The sequence below is a fragment of the Haemorhous mexicanus genome, chromosome 9 (assembly GCF_027477595.1).
Source record: "Haemorhous mexicanus isolate bHaeMex1 chromosome 9, bHaeMex1.pri, whole genome shotgun sequence".
NCBI classification, from domain to species: Eukaryota; Metazoa; Chordata; class Aves; order Passeriformes; family Fringillidae; genus Haemorhous; species Haemorhous mexicanus.
In genome coordinates, this window is record NC_082349.1 from 15095083 (window position 1) to 15119104 (window position 24022).

The following is a 24022-nucleotide window of genomic DNA, read 5'->3' on the forward strand; positions in this document are numbered from 1 at the left end:
TATTGTTCTGCTAGGAATCTGATGATTTCTTCTCAAAAGCTGGGAATAAAGGCTGTAAATTACTGAAAAATTTTTTGAGATATAAAATTATATATGAAGACAAAAACTGTGTACCACTTCAGGTCATAGCATAACACCCATCCAGCCCAAATCTGGTGAGCATGAAGTAATTACAGCAAACATTTATTTACGAATGAGACTTTAAAAAAAAAAAACACATTATTCTTGATTACCATATTTATTGACGCTAAGTGGAAAAAACCCAACAAGTCTTAATGGATTTGACTCATTACCATACATACTGTCTATATTCCCTGTTCACATAAATTTCAACAGAGAGAGAAAAACACACGTTTTAAAGGAACAGTTTCTAAATTAATTTCATAAGCAAACTTCCAATGACCTTCTGAAAATTGGAAGGAAAGCTTTTTCAAGAGTTATAGCTCATGTTTTCTGAAGCAAAACACTTGATGTAAAGCACACCTGACATCTGACTTCATACACCTCAGAGGTTTTCTATGTAGTCTTCACTAAAGTGTACTTAATAAATGTTTCACAGTATCAGAGCATGAGCTCCTCCATCAGCTTTCAAACCTGTGAATTAGGTACTCACTGTAAACAAGGCTTCTATAAAAGGACAATTCAAATACAAAAAAAAAAAAGGGGGCATTAGTAGCCAAGTTTCTTTGGGAGATAGATTGCATTTGGTTCTAACTTCCTTAGAAAGAGCAGCAGACAAAAAGCACGGTAATCATTTCTATTATTTGAAGCTCTTCAGTTTTAAGAGCATTTGTAAAAACAGACCTGATTATAACAAACTGAGATTTGCATAATTAACTTTGAAACAGAGCATTCTTAGTGATAAATGCATTATGAGCCAAAATAATAATGTTAAGACACGCTATTGTTTGTCAACTTGTCAGATATGTGTGCTGAAGCTTCCCTTCTAATTACAAGATGTAGTACAGCACAACAGATATTTTAAAACTAATACAGATGCTGGAATGTTTCTTCAATCGTAGTGCACTTCATCTGAGAAGATGACCATGACAAAATATGAAAAGGAAAGAGGACCGAAAGCAATGATTTATACACGTTCTAATTTTTCACTTAGAAATTCTTCCACACTGTCTGTATTCCACTTGAGGATGCTCAGTTCTTCTGCAATGTTCCCACTGTCGTCCAGCAGCTTTAGTACAGGGTCAGAACCACGCACATACTGGGGGCAAAGAAGAAGAGTCAGTTACCTTGGTTGGCAAATGCATCCTCCATACTAACACTGCTCCTGCTCTCAAATGATTTAAATCATTCAGGCTTCTGACTTGCATTTAATGTCAGAAAGTGGAGGAACAAGTCAAATGAAGGGGGCTGGAGGTGGGTGTCAGAAACCTCTCCTTGTTCTCCTTGGTGCACCACAGCAGTCAATGCCTGTGCAGAGGGACACGACCATTGGCCTGGCTTTGAAGGAGGGTATTTACTGCAACTGTTTTAAGTTGCTAAAGCTGGATTTTTGATGATGAATGATTTTTCTTATATGATCAACAGCCTTTTAGCATTTTAGAAATTCTGAGTCACTTTAACAGGTCAAAGTTCTACTATCAATTTCTAATGTAATCCCATTCTTTCTTGCTGTGTACTATCTGTGCCTACTATGCTTTGCTGGTAACATAATTCTTCATCGCTTCTCAAACTCACTGAGTTCCAAATTAAGTAATACAAATAAATCCTTTTAACAGTGCCAGAAAGATCTGACCATTTAAGTTTATGGAAAGATTTCCCCAGGAGTATTCCACTTTGCTCAGCTGAGCTAACTCAGTTGGTTTTACTTAATGAAGCTAGTGGCACCTCTATAAAGTTTTCCAAAAGTCCTGTTAAATAAACAGATTCATTTGCACATTTTTTTTCTGGTAATACTTGATACCAGTTGTAGTCTAGACTGCTTTGATGTTCAGTAAATCTACAAAGTTAAAAAAAAAATAGAAACAGGCATACAGAAGGAGAGAAAGATTTTGAAAGAAACTGGAGGACACGGAGACACGAATGCGTGAGACAGAGGAAATCTGTTTTACATAGAATCTGCTGCTGAGAGGACAAATCACTTATTGCAGCCATGCATAGCTATGAAGTGATTCCAGATGGTGCCATTTGGGCAACGGAGATGGCAGGCACAAGATGTGAGAATCAAGATGTGTATCTTTGAAGTACACTTGAAGTTCACACAGGATTTTAAGAGGAAGGTGAAGTCTTAGATTAGATCTTGAAACCAAAGAATTGTTGGAGCTTAAGGCAGTGCAGCTTATGCAACTTTGCATATATGCAAGTCATAAGAAACACCATTCAGTATATGCATTTTTATAAAGCTGGATGTCTGAAGTATATAGAGAAAAACCAGCACAGTAGAACACAGCAAGGGAATTCTGAGGGCGAGAAGAAAAATCCTGAATGTATGGAACTGAATGTATGGAAATGGCAGCTCCATAAGAAAACTAGGGGAGAACAAAACAAGAGAAACTATGACAGAATAGCTTGAGTAAATCCAAGATATTTATAAAGTAAGAACAGAATATAAACATTCCTCAGATTCTTTTCCCATCTACTATAAGTAATAATTTTTTCTTGGATTAAAACCAACCAAACAACAATAAAATAAACCAGAACCTCACCACCACCAAAGAATTAGCACCAAACAGTTACTGAGCAGTAAACAAATCAGACATTACTATCAACATTACTAACAGGAATTTGTAAAGATTCACACTGGCTATGCAAATATATGTCCTCTACTAAAGGATTACTTGATCAACAAATAGGGAACAATCCACAGAACTGTCTTCACCTAACATTGTTCTTCTTAACATCGCAAACAAAAAAATTAGGGTACTACTTACCTTGATCTGCAGCCCCCTGAAGAGTTTTGGCTTATCACTCCTGACAAAAGCTACAGTTTGGAGAAAAGAAAGAAAATAAAATTCTTCTCTACTTGCATAAAGTAGACTTATGTCAAATTAGTATTCCCCAAATTTGTTTTTTTAAAATTATGCTTTAAAAGATATTTTAATGTTAAAATCCTAGTACCGTCACAAAATTAATAATACTAAACTTATTATTCCAAAGGAACACCTCTTTTTGCTAGTAATCCAAACAGGAATTCTGTCTGCTTGGATTTTCCTTGAACACTAGTGCAACTGTGTTAGGCAGTTTATCTGCAGGCACAACTGACAGCCTTCAGCAGACCGGCCCATATGCTGCTGCTACGCAAATGTGAGGAAAAGCGTTGGAGCGATCAGAATCTGGCTGAGGATCAGCCTTGTGAGGGAGGCTGAATGTGGCACCATCTCATCAGCACACTCCCCACACTGCAGCTCTGCGGGGGCCAGGGCACGCAGGAAGCTGTGGGGAGAGGTGTTATTCTGGTGAACAAGACGGTCAATCTTGTCTTGCAGAGATCTCTGAGATTATGTGTTGAACACCAGCAAGAAAACAACGCTAGAAAACAGGAAGAGAAGCTCCTATTTCCTCTTCTCTTGACACTCTGAAGGGAGTCGGTGTCAAGGCTCTATGGGCTGTCAGGCAGCTACAGGGAGGGAAGGCAGGTCTGAGGAGGGCTGCTGCTGCACCACTCCCCACCTGCAGCACCTGTCAGCAGGTATTAACAGCAGCACAGTAGCAACACACCTACAGCACAACCCAGGCCTTGCATTAACTTAACTCTGTAAAGACAATACAAAGTATTTCAGGACAAAGTATGAGCATAATCCCCTACTTCCTAGCACTTCACCCTAATGAATGTCTGAGTTCTAGAAATATTTAAAATTTATTTAGAAAATAACAGTCCTCATTCTTCCTTTTCACATGCTAAAAGCTGAATTTACTATCTATATTGAGATTAAGTGGATTCAGGATGCTCCTGTAGCATGTCAGTAGCATCTCACCAAGGGTGAACCCTGTCAGTACAGACTGACTCCCACAAGGGTGCCAGCTGCATGTTAAAGCTGCTTTTTCAAGGTTAGACAACAATGAATCTCTCACAAATTGCAGTGCATCCAGCTGGTGCATGGAGATGAGTGCAACCTCAGGACTAATGTTTCATACTGCTTGACAAAGTGTAGTGCTTTCCTCAGTAATTGCACAGATATCCCCTGGCATCTTTATACCTATCTTCACGTTACTGCAGACAGTTACCTTAACACTTTCCCAGCATGGTTATACAGAGTGACACTTACTTTCTTCCCTCTTTCACTGAGCTCCCAGAACAGATAAAAATCATACACACTGCTTGCTGCACCAACTACTAAACAATATAAACAAGTTAAAAAAATACCAACGGCCCATGGAGCTGCCAGATGTACCAAGCCCCTGAAGAAAATGAGTTGTCTCATTCAAATTGTCTTTATTCCTTCTACAGACTATGCACTGATGTCACTGAAAGCTGTGTATACACTTCAAATAGGACAAAATAACCAATACTTGCTCACATACTGCAGTTTGATTCTGATTTAAACTCAGAAATGTATTTTCAGCTTCAGTGTTTCCCATGCCCTTGTGACATGTTGTCTTGGTTGTCATCAAAAGTAATGTGCAAAAAAGCAGCAAAGACATTTCTTATTGTTTGTTAACTCCATCACCTGTTGAAGTGTTTCTGGAGGAATTTTTCCACATTTTTCTTCAACTTAAATCTAAAGCTGAAATCAGTCTCTAGAGCTTTATATGAAAACAAGGTTGTAAGAAGCAGCCTGTACAGTGGGTGACTACTGGCAAAATGGTAAGAGAGTAGTAAAATGGATAAAGTTTCTGAAGCAAATCTGAACTCTGGAACTGGACTGTAATAAAAAATTGCCTTTGGGAGGAACCTCAGGTTACAGCACTTCAAGCTTGTAACAGGTGTGAGGATTTGTTACTTGAGTGATGAAAGCTTATTTGGACATGAGAGGCTGTTCTCTGGCTGCAGTGTTGGACTGAACAAGCTCACATAATGTAGAAACAGCATTAGGTGGAAGCAGAAAGTATTCCATAGGCAGCATTACATTCTGTCACATTAAAAGTGGCTATTACACACTTGTATCAATGTCAAATGTCTAAATCTTCTGAAAGCTGAAGCACTACAGAATGCTTTTCCTGCAATTTTAGACAGCTGGAACAAAATTAGTTTCTGTTATGGCATATTTATTTCTAATGCTGATCATAGTGACTTTGTGCATCACTCACTTGAATTTGCAATGCAACAAAGAGATACACTCAATGTACAAATAACTTAATTTGTATATTCTGAATTTCGGAAGCTAAAATGAGAAACTCAAATACTGACACGCATTAAAAACACAGATTACCCCATCAAATGCTGGGGTTTTTTTTCTTTCCACAAAATCAGTGCTTGAGTTGAACTATCAGCCTTTGAAATGATGAGGTTAGGAAGTCAGATGCAGCTACAGTGCACATTTAGGGACATACGACTGCTTGCTTATCATGGGATGTGGTGCATATGCTCCACCTTCACACTGCTCCAACAGCTTCCCCTCTATACCCTGACATCAACATTGCTTCTTATGGTTCTGCACATCATCTATACACCTTATTTAGTAGTTTGGTGTTTAATACTAAATCCTATTCAAGCTATCTCCCCCTTTGCTTCTCTCTGTAGCAGCTTTAGGAATTACCCACCACAGAGAAACAAAACTTTCTCTAAGCTGTCTGTGGATGAGCAGGAGAGGCATTTTCCACTGTGACTTCTGTAAGACGAACCCTGAGCTCAGTCCGTGACACCATGTTCTGGTGGATTAAACCCCAGACCAGAAGTCAGAGCTGTTCTCCAGACAAAGAGAGCTTTGCAAATCCACTTCACCTTATGCTGCAGTAAATGATGAGCAGTACCAAAGCACTTCTGTTGGAAGGCACTCCTGAGGTGCTCCTGAAGAGCAGACAGGACCGGCCCCCACTGAACAGTGCTTTTAAAGACCTAAAAGCAGCCTTTACCTACGAACACAACAGATTGGAGAACTCACTGCTATTGTTAGAGTGTCCATTTGTTTCAATACAAAACATAGAGGTGTAATAAGAAAAAAAAACTAGTGAAAACTAGTTTGTTGGAGTTAAATCCCAGAGCTCAAACTGGAGACTCTAGGAATCTAAGAATCACTGTGGCCAAAGGGCAACTCTGTGTATATGCACAGACCTGCACTATTCTCTGAGGTGAAGCAGGACAAAGCATAAGAGAACTTCCTGACCCAAAATGGCCTGGAAACATCTCCCCAAGCAGAACAAACAGTTGTTCTTAGTTAACCTGAATAAACAGAAAGCAAGTGTAATAGTACTTCAGATAAGCTAAAGGGTAGTTTGCTTGCTTGGCTGTGAATTATTAGACACAATCCTTTTAAAAATAAGGAATTTTACTGGAGACACAAGTTAGTGCATAATGTTGCAAAATTTTACGTAAAAAATGCACAAAGTACTTGACCATATAGACTTACACAATTTTGTACCTGAAATGAACTTGAATTAAAAAACAGTTTATTGAGGCATTCCCAATTATCAAGTGTTAAATCCATGAAAAACAAAAGAAACCAAACCAAAAGCTAGAGTAAGAGAGGGACATTTTATGAAGACAGGAAATTCCAACATTTAATAATGCTAACAATAGTAAAACATTGCTAAGACAATTGGCCATATTTGCTAGAAATGTGAATATGTAAATGACCGGGCAAGACAAAAGCATTAATGTCTTCCCTCAGACATTTGTTCTGGGGACAAATACATGCTCTGCAGTTTTGATGATAGTATGAGTCTGCTTCGAAAGTTACCATAAAGCTGAGCAACAAGACTGAACTACAGCACACAACAAGCACTTATTTACATTTTACTGATGATAGCTCTGAACTTTTCAGGCACCTCAGTTTGAGATAAAAATTTAAATTTAAGAATTCATATGGCGTATTAATAACTACTAGTTGTAGTCTCTTAATCAAGTGACAGTGCAGCTGTCCATGACTTCATAAAAAGCACCACATGCTTTCAGAAATGAATCCAAGACACAGATCCAATCAAGCCTGAAGAAGAAACTTCCAAAAATCCCAAAGACGGGGAACTCTGTATAAGCAGTTGGGCACATACTCTCACACACTCGCTCATGCACACTGTTGCACACTCGCCCGCGGACTCTCTGGCCCACTTGCTCGTGGACCCTCGCTCGTGGACACTCTCGCACACTCGCTCCCACACACTCGCGGACACTCGCTTGTGGACAACAGCGCAAACTCTCGCACGCTCACTCTCACATGCTCGCGGACACTCGCTCGTGCACACTCTTGCACATTCGCCCTTGCACACTCTCTCGCGGACACTCGCTCTCGCACACTTGCTCGTGCATATGTGTTCGCGGACACTCCCACATGCCTGCGCACAGTCGCTCGTGGACTCTCTCGCATACTCACTCATGGACACTCGCACACTCGCTCTTGCACACATGCTTGTGCACAGTTGCTCACGCACACTCGCTCATGGACACTCACCCGCAAGTGTGCAAGAGCCATCGTGAGTGTGCAAAAACGGGCACAAGTGTGCAAGGGGACCGCGACTGTGCAAGGGAGGTGTGAGTGTGCAAGAGCTGTCATGAGTGTGCAACGAGTGTGCAACGATGCTGAGAGTGTGCAAGAGGGGTCACAAGTGTGCAAGGGGGCGAGTGTGCAAGAGTTGTCACAATTGTGCAGGGGGGGTGCGAGTGTGCAAAGAGGGGCGTGAGTATGCAAGAGCGCTATAGATACTGCACTTATCACATGGGGCACTATAGATACGGCATTTATCACATGGGGTGCTATAGATACTGCATTTATCACATGGGCACTATATACTGCATTTATCACATGGGTCCCTATAGATACTGCATTTATCACATGAGCACTATATACTGCATTTATCACATGGGTCCCTATAGATATTGCATTTATCACATGGGGGCACTATAGCTATGGCATTTATCACATGAGGCACTATATACTACATTTATCACATGCGGGTGCTATAGATACTGCATCTATCACATGGGGGCGCTATAGATACTGCATCTATCACATGGGGGTGCTATAGATACTGCATTTATCACATGGGGGCGCTATAGATACTGCATCTATCACATGGGCATATATAATGCATTTATTACATGGGGCGATATATTGCACTTATTACATGGGGCAAATATAAGGCTTTTATCACATGGGGTGATATATCACACTTATTACATGGGGCGATGTATTGCACTTATTACATGGGGCGATATAGTGAATTTATTGCATGGGGTGCTATATATTGCATTCTTTGCATGGGGGCGCTATAGATACTGCATTTATCACATGGGGGCGCTATAGATACTGCATTTATCGCATGGGGCACTATCTAGAGCAGGCGTGAGTGTGCAAGAGCCGTGACTATTGTGCAACAGCCGTCGCGAGTGTACAAGGGGCGGTGTGAGTGTACAAGGGGGGCGCGAGTGTGCAAGAGCCGTCACAAGTGTGCAAGTGGGGGCGCAAGTGTGCAAGAGCCGTCACGAGTGTGAAAGAGAGGGCGTGAATGTGCAAGGGGGGCGTGAGTGTGCACCAGTGTGCAAGGTGGGTGCGAGTGTGTAAGGGGGGGCGTGCACATTCGCTTGCGGACACTCTTGCACACTTGCTCTTGCACACTGACTCGCGCACTCTCGCTCACGGGCACTCTCACACACCAGAATAAAAAAAACAAAGCAACAGTGCTCCTCCCTTAGCCAAACACAACATAATCCAGATGTGGCCCGAGACACATCAAGTCTGTGGGACTAGGCCAAGTGACAAAACAATTTACACAGGTAATTAGAGGTTGAGACTTCACAGTTATTAATCTCAGAATACAGTAGTAACACAGACTAATCCATGTAATTCTAATATATACAAAGTCCTACAATTAACAATGCCATTTTGTATATATTCTGGGGAGAAAAACCAAACACATCTAAACAAACTCTAATAAAACCCTCACAGAAGCTCTGGAAAAGAATTCAGTTATTTGTGCTGAGACCCCATTAGTGACAGGCTACACAGCTGAATGAAGCCTACAAAGACAATGCTTCAAAAGCAGCAGCATGACCTTAAGGCAACCTAAATTTCATAGCAAATGTCCAAGACAAAAGCTGAAACACAAACACTTCTTGAATGTAAATGTCTTAAGATGGAGACATTAAATACTGTTTCTGTCAGAAGTTAAAATAAAGGAGAAAATCTGGGTATTCTGAGATACTAGTGTAAAGACAAGTATCAGCTAAAGAATATATTCTACTGCTTTTAAAAATTTCTAAGTATGCTTCTAATACATATCCCATCTTTCAACCTCTTCTAATACCCTAGCTGTAAATTTGCTTAAGATAAGTTTAGATTGAGAAGCTGTAGAAATTGGTGATCAAAACACAAAAAAGAAATTTAAATGCACTACTCAGTCCTTTTTTAATTCTTACTGTACCAAATCAAAACTGGCGGTCAAAACAGAGATCCTTTTCAAAAAACAAGGAAATGTATCCAGCCACTTTAAAAAGTAACCTATTTGATAAATGGAATGCAAATATTTGAGAAGGTTTAGATAACCAAGAATTGAAAGGGAAAAACAACTAGACACAATTTTTAAAGTTTTTCCTTTTGCACCATTCCAAGTCTTTGGAACATGTTTCAGAGTGTTCACACAGCAGGAATTGAGGGCCATTCCCTTCAAGGACCTACACCTGAAGATAACTGAGGACACAATGCAGGCTGGAGTCAGGCCAACAGCTTAACCTTCTCCCTCAAACCTCTGGCTCAAACAAGCACTTTCATGTTACAAATCCAGAACCATAAAGCAGCCGAGTGAATGGGCAACAGCAGGAGAGAATGTTTTTATATTTGCTAGATTTGAAGGGTCATGGAGATAATATGGACACCTGTCTAACGAAGTTATCTCCTCACGCCCCTCAAGTATGACAAGTCATTTAAAGAATTCTCATTTGGACATTTTATACAGTGGAAAAGAGAAAAGAGCTTTGCTCTGGCTTTGTCATTCAATTCAGCTGTGGGGGCAGAGGTGGCAGGAAAGGATATAATGCAGTACAACTTATGTAAATTGTAACCTGTTTTTAAACCTTTTTTTCCCCACTTTGTCAGCCAGCTTTCAAACAGGAAGGTATTAATACTTCCCACAGTAGATGGAGACATGCTGTTTGTGCAATTTTAAATTCTAAAGCTAGATTAGTACTTATGTACAACTATGTCCAAAGTACAGCATTAGGAAGTATGGTATTAGGGTCCTCATTACAGGAAAAAAAACCCAAAATAAACCATAGTACTGCTATTACCTAAACACTTCCCTAATTTATAAGAAAAGTCCAGTTTGAAATTTCTCACAGATTCTTTTCCTGCAGCTTCCTCCCACCTGACACTGATGGTACTGACTTTCCTTTTGCTCTACTGTATTCCATTCCTGTTAGTTGACTGTCATTATCCACTGATAAAACAATTACATGGCACGATCTGTGAAAATAAAATTGTTCCATAAGTGCACACTATAATTTCATCTATCAATTACTGGAGATCAGTTCTATGAGTTTCAGGTCAATGCAACTTTACTGATATAATATACTGAATTTATGACTACTTGTAATGTACTTAAAAGTACCTTTTGTCATTCAGCTGTGACAGTATTTCATATTTGAAGGAATACTAGTGGCTTTACTTACCCTGGACTTGAGGGAACCTTCCCAATTTTCATCCACATACTTCTAGGACAGCTCCTGCATAAAGCTGTAATAATAAACAGAAGCTGTTAATGACAAAATAATCTAAATTACTAGTTTATTTATAGTGTGCTATCTGTTGAACTATTTTTCTCTGAGGTGACAATATGCTACTCTATTGATTCTAATTACAGCTAAGATCCTAGACAGAATCACAGTTCCAGACCTGTCTCTGATTATGCAACAACTGACCGTTCACTCAGGATACATGATAATTTTCATTCATTATACTAAAAATGTAAAAACAAAAAAAAAAGAGATCATTTGAGATATACTGTTGGTGTAAGCAAAGTTTCCTTTAAAAAAATGCAACTGGAGATGTTACAACAGGAATTATGGGTCAGTAATAGGAAAACTATTCCTTCCTTTCCAAAGATACTAACAAAATCTCAATAAATGAAATTTTAGTTTCCACTTTAAACCTAACTTGGACAGTGAAATATTTATAATAAAGATAAGGCAGTAATTTTAAATTTCCCATTAGGGCTACTGGTTGATTTTATTTCATTGTGTTCACAGAAAGAGGACAGATCACATTAACAGGCCTTAGGTGAAGCACTATGTACAGGCTGGGCTAACTTTGATACTTGCACTTAGATGTCAGTCACTTCTGTCTGCTATGCAAGATACTCAGATTCAGTCGCCTTAAAATACAAGTGAAATTTTATATAATATCTATAAAAATGGTTCACCTAATTATCTTGCATGCTGTCATATTTGTAGACTATTTGATGATTCTTTTTGCAACATACAAATGATTCTATAGTTTGACAGATCTTAAATAAATTGACAATATATTTTCCAGCTACTAAAATAGAACTTCATACTCCAAAGTAAGGCATTTTAATATTACACATAGTATACATACTATAGATATATAATACTGTATACCAAATCACATCCTTCTAAGCCTTAAACCCCACTGTTATAAATTAGCAGACAGAATTAGTTTAATTTAAAAATTTTTAATTTAATTCATTACCTTTCATAGACAATTAAGACCTCTGCTTTCATGTTCTTTTAGACAGTGTTTTCATAACAAATGTGCAAGTCTGAGTATAGAAAATATAACCTTACTGAAATTACCTAAATTCATGTTTCACTTAAAATATGAACTGTGAACACAAGTAATTAAAACTAACTTTCATGAACCCATCTGAAAAAGCAAACCACACATGATACAACAGAAATCTCCAAGACAATTTTATTAACATTCTGTCACCTATCGCATGGAGGCATTATAGGGCAGCTAAAAATACATGTTCATTTCTCAATATTCAAATTCTGATTCAGGGCCAACTCAGTATCTGCTTAAATATTATGAATTAATACACAACAAATACTCTAATAATTTGCAGTGAAATTACAAATTCTCTCTTGGCATGAACTAATCAATAATCATTACTTCCATGGGAACTTGAAAAGAGAATGTTACACTGCATTATCTGTTCAGAACAGCATCTCAGAAATTTGCCTAGCTACAGATACATTTTCAACTAAACATCGTATTTAAGATAAAAACCTAAGATTTGACTGTTAAAACTCAGAAATACTATGAAACAATACTCAAGAGATCACAAATACTAGACTTTTTAAAAGCTTTTTCACCACCCATCTCAAGGTTTTTATTTGAAAAAGCAGTGATAAACAGCTCAGATACTAGCTCGCATAATTAAAATTTCTCTGGAATTAAAACATGTAGTAATTACAAATATGGAAAAAACATGGCACAGGGTTCATAAACTTCACTTACCTTGTCTCTTTTTTTTTTTAAAAATTCAACAGTTCTATCAGCAATCCTAGATTTAGATATTTCGTTGCATACTCACTAATCCACTGAACATTTATTTTGATTTCTCTGATTCTGACCTTTCTCTGATTCTCTGAGCTATCTGCATTTTTCTTATTGAGAAGTCAGTATAAAGAAGTAGACAAAGGAATAAATAGCCTTCTATCTAGTTAATTAACTATTTTATATAAGTCTATCACAAGCTAAGTACACTCAAATTTAGCACAACAGTAAAATGAGTATTTTTGAATTCTTATTACTGCAAATTGTTCTTAGTCGTTTTCCTTCCAAACACGAATTTTTATGGAACAAAATCACTGCAGAAATCTAAAACATGCAACACATTTTGTAACACCTCACTTCTCCCAGTTTGTAACTCCAGGCCAATATCTTATAGAAATTTAACAAAGAAAGCAGCTCAATCATTGATGTCTAAATTTTGAGCTTGTAATTCTGCCATAATTGAAACCCAAATGTTCTCAGACAAAAAGGTTTCGATTCATGCTGGGAATAACAGCTGCTTTCTCGATGGCTAGACCAGAAAAAAAGAAAAATCAACTGGCTTCATTTAGAACTCTAAACAAAGGTGTCTTTTGCAAAAAACCCAGGTTTATTTGCATCACTTGGCCCACCACAAAAGCCTAGTTGTGTCCAGAGCAGATGTTCTCCAAATTTCCTTGAGAAGACAGTCACTGTGTTCAAGTATTAATCAGAATGACATGTATCACATGGAGACACACAAACATCTTGAGTCAGTTCATTACACAATGCTTAACTCATGAGTTAGTTCATTTTAAAGTAATGCTTCTCTTGTTTTAGTGCTCATGAAAGTGAGTTTAGTACTAGAAGCAACGAAATGAAGACACTCTAAACTATTACTGGTGTCCATGTTGAAATCCAAAACAAGTGCTGATTCATGTCTGCATCTATAAAAAGAATTTAGCTTTTTTATAACATTCTAATAGCATGTTTTCTAAAGTTACTCTGACAATATCTAAATTTTTCCCTCATCTTTTCCAAAGCAGCAACTTGAGTTCAGTTTATTCAAAAGTTGTTGGAAAGCATCTGAAATGCTTGTAACAGTCCATACTGATGCAACCAGGATGGCTCTTCACAAATGAAAAGAGACAAACCACATCATTGGTCATGTCTGCTTTAATTATGAAGGAGAGTGCTAATTTTATCAAAATAACACCTTTTTGCATGAGGATTGTGCTAGTTAAAAATATGCATTGTAAAAATAAGGAACTATAACTTATATGAAAGAAAACTTTTCACCCGCTATTAGGAAAAGAATTCTGGAAGACACAATTCCAGCAGTGCTTCATTTATACATTGATATGGTATTGTCATCACAGTTACTCATGGTGAAGACTCCAGAAGAAAAATGACATTCCTGCTACATAACTATTAATGTTTACACCCAAACAGGAATTCAGACCAAACTGAACTGCAAAAAGTGGTATTGAACAGAGATTACGCCTTGATTGTAATAAAATTCTGTTATATCAAAGATGACAAAAAAGTTAAATGAAATACACCAATTTATACCTCATTTTACTTCTATGTTATTTATATTTTGCACACTGCTTTCTTCTAATTATTAATTCGAGGTGACCCTGCCTGACACAGGTTACAAAGTGTTATTCAGGGTGGATTTGTACAGCTGTTTGTAATCAGCTGACAGTACCAGCACGTCTTAAGACATGAAATGAAACAGAAACAGGCTGTTAAGATACAGCCACAAAAGGGGCAATAGCTACTTTAAGGTACCTGGATTCTCTCCAATATGTGCACATTGTCCTCTCCTAATATCAAACAGTTTCAAAAATATAGTTAAGTTTTGAGAATGAGCAGAAAAGCAAACTTACGACTACAGCTGAACCTCTAGAATTTTCACTTACCTCAGGTACAAAGATTTCTTTGCCATTAAATCTTTAGTAACAACTCCCTTTCCAATGTAAACACTCTTTGTATGAAATTCACTGCAATTCTAATTTCATATTATGATATAAGCAGGTCTGCAGAAGACAGCTCGCCATCTCCTATTGACTTCCAAAAATTTCAGGAAAAATATGGATGTTATTATTCTTAATGGCCAAAGTTCCTTACTATATGCAAAATGGTACTGTTGAAAAATAGGGTAAATTATCCCTAATGAAAGCATGCAGCCTAATTTTTACTGTGTTCCATCCAGACACACAGAAAGCAAACCAGGTTAATTAATATTTGTTCTTCCTAAAAATTTACAACAAAAATTGATTTTATTGAACAGATCTTTTGGTTTTTTTTCTAAACTCTTCTAACTAGCAGTTAATTTGCGACTTTTACTAGAAAACTAGTCTTCTAAACTAGAAACCTTCAAAAGAATATACACTGAGATACAAATTATTAAATATTTTCTGTGGGAGAGAATGCACTTATATGGACAGCTTAAGATTTTCAAAATCCCTCTTCTCTTGCCTTTTCCTGGAGGCAGAACATGAGTAAGAATCTGTGGGTTAACAGGGAGCAGTCAGAAAGCCTCACTGCCAGGAACATTATGAATTACTGCTCTATAATACAGCAAGCCAAGAAAGTCATTGCTACACACATCATTCTGAACTGATGTCATCACTAAATTTAGCATCAAAGCAACTTCTACCACTGACAGCTCATTATCCTGTGAAGGGAGATGCCTAACTCTATATAAGAGTGTGGAAACAGTCTAACAGTCAAAAACCAGTTATGTGAATCAGTGCTACTCCTGTGATTAGTGGTATGTATTACAGGCAAATTGCTCTGAACAAAGCTGAGCAGAATCTAAGCTCTCATTTATTTGCGGGGAAGGAAATTTCAACTGAGTGCAAGGGTGAAAAAAAGTCACAATGATGGTGTTTAAGCACTGAGGAATTTACTAAGGAAGACTGTATAATCTGCATTCTTGGAGATCCTCAGAACTTTGAGTTCTCTTTGAATAGAAGACTCAAAGGAGACTTTTTATTCTGTACATACAAAATGTAGTTGTACATTACTATTCCATTCTTCAGCATTTAGGAAATGTGTCATCCACCACTACTTTTGGTGTTAAATGATACCCTCCTTGCAGGATTCTATAAACATTTGTGCTGTTTAAATCCAGTAACCACTGTAAAGTTCCAAACCAGCTTCTGCTCCTGGCAGCCTGTTTTTATTAACTTTGGTCTCTGCAATGTTTGGAGTAAGTTCATGTGAGCAAGAGATCTGGCATAAGGGTGAGAGAGAAAATGGAGAAGCTGAGCAACCACCAATTTTAGATCTCTGGAGCTGTCACTTGGATTAGGTGGTGTGAATAACCAGTTTGAGTGGAATAGAGAAGGGTGGCAGAAAAAGGGCTCCTATGTACAGGCTCTCACTTGGACCTAGTCAGAATGATGCAAGCCAAAGAGAACAGACAGGAAGTTAACAGGTCAGGTTTCAGTTCTGGACTACACTATCTGATTCTATCCAAGCACCTACTTACCTCTAGAAGTAGAATCCCTGAACATCTCTTTTATTCTCCAGTGTGTGCTCTTGCTAAAAAATAAAGCATCTTAGAGTTGCAAAGAAAACACTGAGAACAGATCTCATGAGATATTTATTTGACCTTGCGCATTTCATTGATTTTGAGACTTTTACTTTTTTGAAGTTTCTTCAACAAATGTAGAGTCAAAGGCCAGTGCATTATCTAGATGAAGGTCAGCCTTAATTAGCTAAAGCTATTCCATTGACCAGCACAGATGCACATCAACAACTGAAACTCACATTTAGCAAATTCATTTATAGTTTCCCTAACCTTTTTTTTTTCACTGATAAGATCAGATAGAGCTGTTCCGTGGGTAAGGCTTACCCTATTACAGACAGATAATGTATTTTATTTTAGTTTATCTGACAGAAATGAACACTTGGTGAGCCTGAACCAAAAAAAAGGCAGTAAATTTCTGTCTTAGGCATTGACTAGTTAGCTGCACTTTCCTTATCTAGGACTACTTCTTGTCAACAATAATTTTCATTGCCAATAACATCATGTACAGAGGGAAAGGAAAGAGGGTACATGGTAAAGTTCCTGAGAAGGACATCCCTCGCAGCCCACTTTTAATACAAGGAATGGTTGTGAATAATATTTTGAAGCAACAGTACTGGTAAGAGATTTTCTCAATTAGAGAGAACAGTGTCATCTCAGATCCCCTAACCTCCCTATCAATATACCCCATAAAATCATTCCTGTATGAACTGTATGGGACACTTAGTTAAAAGCAAACTTCTAGTCTTAATTACAAAGTTCTGATTATCGAATGTTAAATAAAATATGCTGTCATTGGATCACACTGTTGTTGAAGACACACTTGCTAGAAAACCAATGTTACAGTTTACAGTTAGGTAAAAGCCCAATTTGATTTTTTACAAAGTATCGAAGAGATTTTACAGGACACATCAGAAGACAGAAAAAGATGTGGGTTTTGAGAAACAGCTAGAAGTAAACTACAATTCTTATTAATTTCTGTAAGTATTGCTACGACTTACACTTACTTTACATCTCTGAGATGTCATTGAATTCTAAGTAGTTCTGGTTTTAACCATTGAGTTGAAAACCAGAAGTTCCAATGAGAGCAGACCTATTCATGGCAGAACAAGAAAGCAGTCAACAGCAATTTGAATACAGCACTTTAATTAGTGTAACGAAAAGAAAAAAAAACAAACCTGAAAAATGAATGTAAATTGGGTCACACAGGAGTAACCAGAAGCATTAAAAGCGCTTCAGGTTATTCTACTTCCAGCAATTATTGTGAGTTTTGTAAACTATTTTTGAGTTTTAAAAAGTAAGTCTGAACAAGAATACCACCTTATTCCTCCTTATAATTCATGAGAGCACATTTAAGAATTCTACACATGTAAATGGGTGGAGTTTTAAGAGCTTTCAATTTGTTTTGTTGGTTTTTTTTAATAGAAGAAGCACCTGGTCATTACACCTGGTGTCACATTTTCTAAGTCACCAAACACTTTAACTTCACAATACAACAAATACTTCACAGTAGAAATTTAAAATGCTGAAGTTCAACACATATTAGTGAGCAAAATATATTTTTCAAAGCTCCATTTAGATATATTGATAACTTTTATGGGTTGTAGCAATCCTGCACAGTGCAACTATAAAATTTAATGTATTGCAAATTTTATCACAGAGTTGATTTTTAAAATCAATTTGGATTTTGACACACATATATTGTTGAGATAAATCTAAGATTATAATATACAATTAATGGAATATGCTTATAGCTATGTCTGAAACGATCACACAGCCTATAGGAAGCTGCAGATGGAGTGCAGCTATTTTCAGCTATTGCAAAATATGGACAATCTTCCTGCTACTACAATTTCACGCACAGTTAGCTTCACCTCCATTTCATCCTTCTCTGTTTTACACACCAGCAGTACTCTGCATCTGACAGACTGAGGCTTAAAACTTGCAGCTGTCTAAAGCAATACTGTTTAAGCTGGCTTCTGAATTAGTGTCAGACTGCATACAAAATCTCTAGGGGAGGAGAAAATAACCAAAACAATTTTCATTTTACCCACAGTCCAATTATGAAGTAATTAAAATATTTCACTGGACAGGTGTCAGCAGAAGTTCAGAGCAAGACAAATTTTGTGTAACAAGAATATCTCACAGCTGTTTTCCACAATGTCAATTCACAAACTACTGGACCAATAACAAGAGCAGGATTAATAAATACACCTCTTTCAAGGCTATGGAACAGTTCAGATCTGTAAACATCTCATTTGAGGTTGCACTGATACTATGCAGCATGAAATATTTTTAGGCCTGAGGATATTTCACAGACCATTTATGAAAAGCAGCAATTATGTAAAAATTCTCAGATAGATGTGCTATTACCTTTAATTTTAAATTCTCATTTAGAACTCAGGCACAAGTCATGCAATAAACTAACTCTTGCTTTCCCTATTTCTGATATTTGCCACATGGCTGCAAAGACAATAAAATTAAAATCCTGAAGCATGTCCTGGAACTCCAGCAGCTGCCAAGGCTGTTTGTGGCACAGCCAGCCAAGGTGCTGTGCCACCTCCCGGGAAGCTGCGTCTCACCCAGGGATGGTGGCTCACAGGAGGGCGATTCCTGCGCTTGGAGGATGCTCAAGTACAGAGTCACAGCTCCAGCAAAACCCAGAGCACCCCTGCTCTGGAGCTCAGCAACATGCCAGGCTGCTAATCAGAAAGTCAAACATCTTACACTGAGATGCAGGGTTTCAGAGTAAGATGAAAAATTCTACAAGCAAGAGAGTGGGAAAAAAAAGCTTTTAAGAACTTTCAATATTCATTCACTCTTTACTATCAAATTTTCATTAGAAAGAAGATTTCTGTGGTAACAGGGGAAAATAAACAGGGAAAAGGAAAAACTATAGCAAAAGGCAGTATGCAGTTTTCACAGTCTGCATACCTAGCATGAAAATTCTTGTTTCGCAAGAAGCTACTAAAAATTATATTGTTAACTTTTATGTACTAGTAAAATCTCAAGCTCAATTACAGACATCTGTTACAACCAGCACTATGTTAAAACACAAGTCAATTCAAAATGGGATGATTCTGAATACAATCTGTGAAGATAATATTAACAGTCTCCAAACACCAATTTTCCACTGGCTAGTCTACAAGAGAAATTACTGAGTATGAGTTTAAAAACAAAAAGTAAAACCTCCAAACAATTGCCAAAGCTGAAATATACATTGCTAAGCAGTAGTACCACTATAAAAAATTTCCACTTTCTGAAACAGCGTTCATAATAAAATTAGAAATGATGCTATAAGAAATCATAATGTTAGAACAATCCAATATTTCCATTCATGCACACAATATGGAAAGCCTGCATTCAAACTCAGACATGAAAATGTATGAAAATACTATCATAATCAATCCCATACTTCAAGCTGATGCTTACTGTATTATCTCCAAAACTCAAATATCATTTGTATTACATTTCTTCAGAAACATCACAGAAATAAGGAAAGATAAAGTAATAATCAAAATCTACATTGTTCACATTTACTACAAAGCCCAACCCCAAGAAAATGAAACTGGGTAAAACACAAGTAGATTAAAAAAACAACAACTTATAAGATACAATTTCTTGCTTCCTGTGAATCTACAAGGAAATCTGGTCCACTATGAAAGAATTTGTCAAATACCCTTGAAACCCTGTCCAGCTCTGTGCTCTGCTCTTTACTTCACTGATCATGCCTAAAATAAAAAAAGTTTTCAGACTAATAATGTTTACAATGTGAAGTCCTTACCACAAAATGGCATTTGCTCATCCTTACACAGAAAGTGGAATTATCCACACAATGAAATCTAGGTCTGATTCAGGAAATTAAGATGATTCTCTATTAATTTAATTTCTGTTATTTGATCCAAATTTTATTAATACAATGTTCACAGTATAAACAAACTTAAATCCTTCAGTATGCTATTGATAAATTGTTAAGACATTTTTCTCAGAAGTTACATTGACAGAAATGCAACATAGTTCCTCTGGCTTATTTTCCCATCAAATGTCAACAGAAATTGTCCTGCTCCATAAGTTCTTGTGCTACATGTTATGCACAGAGGCAAAACTCTAAGAATATTACCTGAGCAAATGAAAGCATCCTCTCTTTACATGAGGACCCGAAGCCTTGCTGCTGCTGCCAGCACAACTGTTACTGAGCATGCTGGAGACCCTTCTATTCTGCCACTCCCTGATAGTACATTTCCTTAGACTTTATTCTGAAACTTCAGGTTTTGTGTTTGCATATGTATAGATATGTACATATTTATATATACGTGTACACACATGTAAAACAGCTGGAGCTTTCCCCAGAGACAAACTTTCCTTTATAAGGTTCCTATATCTAGCAAAGAAAAAGCCTTACATATCAAGTCCCATAAGGATTGTATTGAAATATTACATTGCTAATGCATAAAATTTACAACTTAAAGTCCATCAATATTAGGAAACTACTAATTAAACTATGAATTCTCCGCCAATCTCAAACATATGCTTCTTGATACTTAATATATTGTACCTAACACTGTAATCAGTGGTTTTATTAAAAATTAAAGGCAGACTTTCTTTTTTAAATATTAGGCTGAATTTAATTGACAGGAAAAACCTGTTAGATTTCCTCATTAAAGTCATTATGCCAGTTATTTCACTATCTCCTAGCCATTAAAAATAATTTCAGCACCTCTCATCCTTGAAACCTCTACTTTCTTGATTATTAATTTGTCTTCACTACATTCTAGAACACTCTTAAATTACCACATATTAGAAAACATGTATTCTTTTCAAGAACTCTAAAAATTCTTCATTGATAACACACCTTAAAGATCACAGATACTTATTTACTATAGATAAAGGAAAGGTTTTGCCTTAAACAGACTGAAGCATAGCATGAACTCTTAGGGGGATCATTCCCAAAATGCCCAGCAGTTCTCCCTGCTGCAGGATGGAATTGAGCAGCCCTGCTTCTATCAGGTTTGTGCCACTCCAGGAATTGACCTGGAAGCTGCAGCAGCCTTTTGTTGCCTGGAACTGAACTCAGTTATCCTGGCCATTGTGCTATGGGTCAGTGACCAAGCAGGAGCTGTCATCAAGCACCACTCTACTTATCCTCTTCTGCCCTCTTCCAATCCCACCTATCTTCCTTTTAAAAGAAGCTGGATCTACTTCCCAAATATGGTCATGTCACACTAGAGAAGGGCTGCTAAAGAACCAAAGATTCCCCTGTTGGTACAGGGACATAATTTCACAGCAGTATGGTAAGTCTGCAAATCCAGACCCTGTAGATGTATATTGGGCTACGAATAACTGCTGCATTTTCCTCTTGATAACCCAGGTCTTGATGTATTTTTTTAAATGAAAAGTTTCATAAACTTGACATGTTAATTTATTCCGCAAGAGATTAGGTCCAAAACTCACCTTTCTAGTTTCCAGCTGAGCTTCTTCCTGGCAGCACTCCCTGCAGAATGGATCCAGCTGATTCAGATTGAACTGCCCAAGAAGGTTGCAAGAACTGCACAGCAAGTTACTGGAGAAGCCCAGCTCTCTGCAAGCTTCTGATGACAACTGTGCTCCGTAAACACTTACCTGAAAGTCAGTACAATGTTACACTTAGTATTAATAATTTTTTTAAAAGATGGCTTTAAATGCTGTAATGATTAGAAGGAACTAGTTAGTCTCTTGTGACTGTTTTACAGTAATGCCTAAATGGCCAGCCCAAGGGTTCAAAACACCACCCTATTGAGAAGGAGGGTCTTAACCTACCAGGGAATTCCAGACACTCATCATATGGACATTTCAAGGTATCAGACCTGCCAAAATTAACTTGTATACATTTCTGATATCTCTACTGCTTTTGTACTGCTAACTTCAAGTTAAGAAGGAAACCCAGAGGTTTCCTTCTTAACTTGAAGTTAATCAGCTGAAACGCACATGGTCACAGCTTTCCAAAGCCTCCTCTTCAAAAAGAATTTCAGAAAGTTTCAGATTATTGAAAACACTCCTGGAAAGTAATGCAACAGCTAAGCTCAGGAAAAACACAACCAGGAAGTGATGAAATTAACCAAAGTGCTCAACAAGACATACAGGTAGGATTTTAATTTCATGTTTGCATTGATGTTACAGGAAAATTACACATACTATTAAGTAGAAGTGCAGATAAAAACCTGCAATTTTGATTTATCAGCAATACTTTACAACAGGCCATTCAATTACATGGCTTCTATGCAACACACCAGTTCTGCTTTTAATGGGCAGCAAAAATAATGCAACCAATCACAACACTTAAATGCTATTTTGGTTTTTCTCAAAGAATCACTAAGGTTGGAAAAGACCTCCAAGATCATTGAGACCAATCCTTAACCCAGCACTACAGTGTTCAGCCCCAAACCTTGTCCCAGTGCCACATCCATGTGCCTTTTGAACACTCCCAGGGATGGTGATTCCAGCAGCCTCTCTCCTGACACCTTTCCCCAGCAGATCCCTAAACAATCTATGGAGGTAAGGCCAATGCTCTCCTATGGATTTTTTTTTGGGTTGTGTATGTGAGAAAGAACCAACCAAAACACTAACAGTGTATGAAAACAAGTAAAGGCTCCATTACTTGATTTAATGATAATTCCTCATTCAAGTGGTTTTGGTTATATAGCAAGCTCAAAATACCTTGAGAATAAAAGTACCGAGAGGTAAAGGGAAAAATAAAGAGAAGAACGTCTCTATCCCTAATATTTTTACTCAATTTTTAGTATCTTAACTATCATATTTTCCTGAAACAATAAATCACTAATCATAATAAATGTCTCTGACTGGGACTGGAAAAAACCCCTCACACTCCAGAAAGCAAATTCCGATCAGAACAAGATCATTTCAGACGCTTAGCAAGTGATGCGCCTCATTTCATCAGCGTTTTCTCCTTCAAAGCTTTGGCTCCAAATCTACGTTACACTGTTGCTTCGTTTTCACACCAAATAATTTACTGTGTTTAAAAAAAGGCAGCACCAATACAAACTATTTTAGGAAGAGGGCAGAAATAGAGACCAGTCTCCGACATGGAAAGCAAAAGAGGCGGCTACGGCCGCAGGAGCGGGAGGAGACGCCCGCGCCTCCCGCCCCGGGACACGTCTTACGCCGCCTTCCCCGCCCTCACACCCGCTCCCTCCCTCAGGAGCTGCAGCCGCGCTCTGCCCCGAGCGCGACCGCGCCGGATCGGCTCTCACCGCCTGCAGCCCCAGGAGCCAGCAGAGCCAGCGCCGCCCCAGCGCCCCCAGCTCGGCCGCCGCCGCCATCTTGGTGCCGAAGCGCCCCTGCCAGCGCCGCCGGGGGCCGCGGAAGGACCTCACCCATGGCAGGTGACCGACACACCGCCTGATGCGGGAGAGCATAGACTTACTCCCAGCCCCCGGCACTGCAAGCAGAAACTGCTAACCCAGAATATCTTGTGGAATTCTAGAGCAAAGACATTTTAGTCTATTCGGAGCAGTGCTTCGCAGCGGGGCTGGAAGAACGGCCGTTCCCCAACGCTGGTCCGGCATTGCGGAAACAACCTCGCATAAAACCCTTTCCCCTTTCTCGGGAACTGCCAACCGGCACATCGGCCCCCACCTCGGTGACTGACAGCCAGTCCGACCAATAGTATTGTGCTTTCTCCACGGGTAGTAGTGCCTCTGCCCAACGAGGTTGGGCGGATGGGCGGGACTTCAAGCGGCGCCTTCCAATCAGAAAGGGACGCATGTAGGCGGGACATCGCCCCGCTCCGGCGGCTCAGCGCGGCGGGGGAGGCGGAGCGATTCCCGAGCCCGGCCAATCGGACGGCGAGAGGGGCGGGGCCACAGCAGCACCGCCCAATGGCGGGGGCGCGGGGCGGGGCCCTCCGCGGGGCCCGGCGGCGGCAGCGGCGGCAGGGGCGGGGGCG

General features: G+C 38.6%; 1 protein-coding gene across 1 annotated transcript; it reads right to left on the reverse strand.

Moving 5' to 3' along the window:
* Window positions 1-219: 219 nt before the first annotated feature.
* SELENOF (selenoprotein F) lies at window positions 220-23483 on the reverse strand. The gene is made up of 5 exons (XM_059854181.1): window positions 23328-23483; window positions 21532-21699; window positions 10715-10778; window positions 2889-2938; window positions 220-1219 (listed from the first exon to the last, which is right to left on the reverse strand). The coding sequence occupies exons 1-5, from the start codon at window positions 23394-23396 to the stop codon at window positions 1088-1090; spliced, it is 483 nt and encodes a 160-aa protein (XP_059710164.1). The 5' UTR covers window positions 23397-23483; the 3' UTR covers window positions 220-1087.
* Between the last annotated feature and the right edge of the window lie 539 nt (window positions 23484-24022).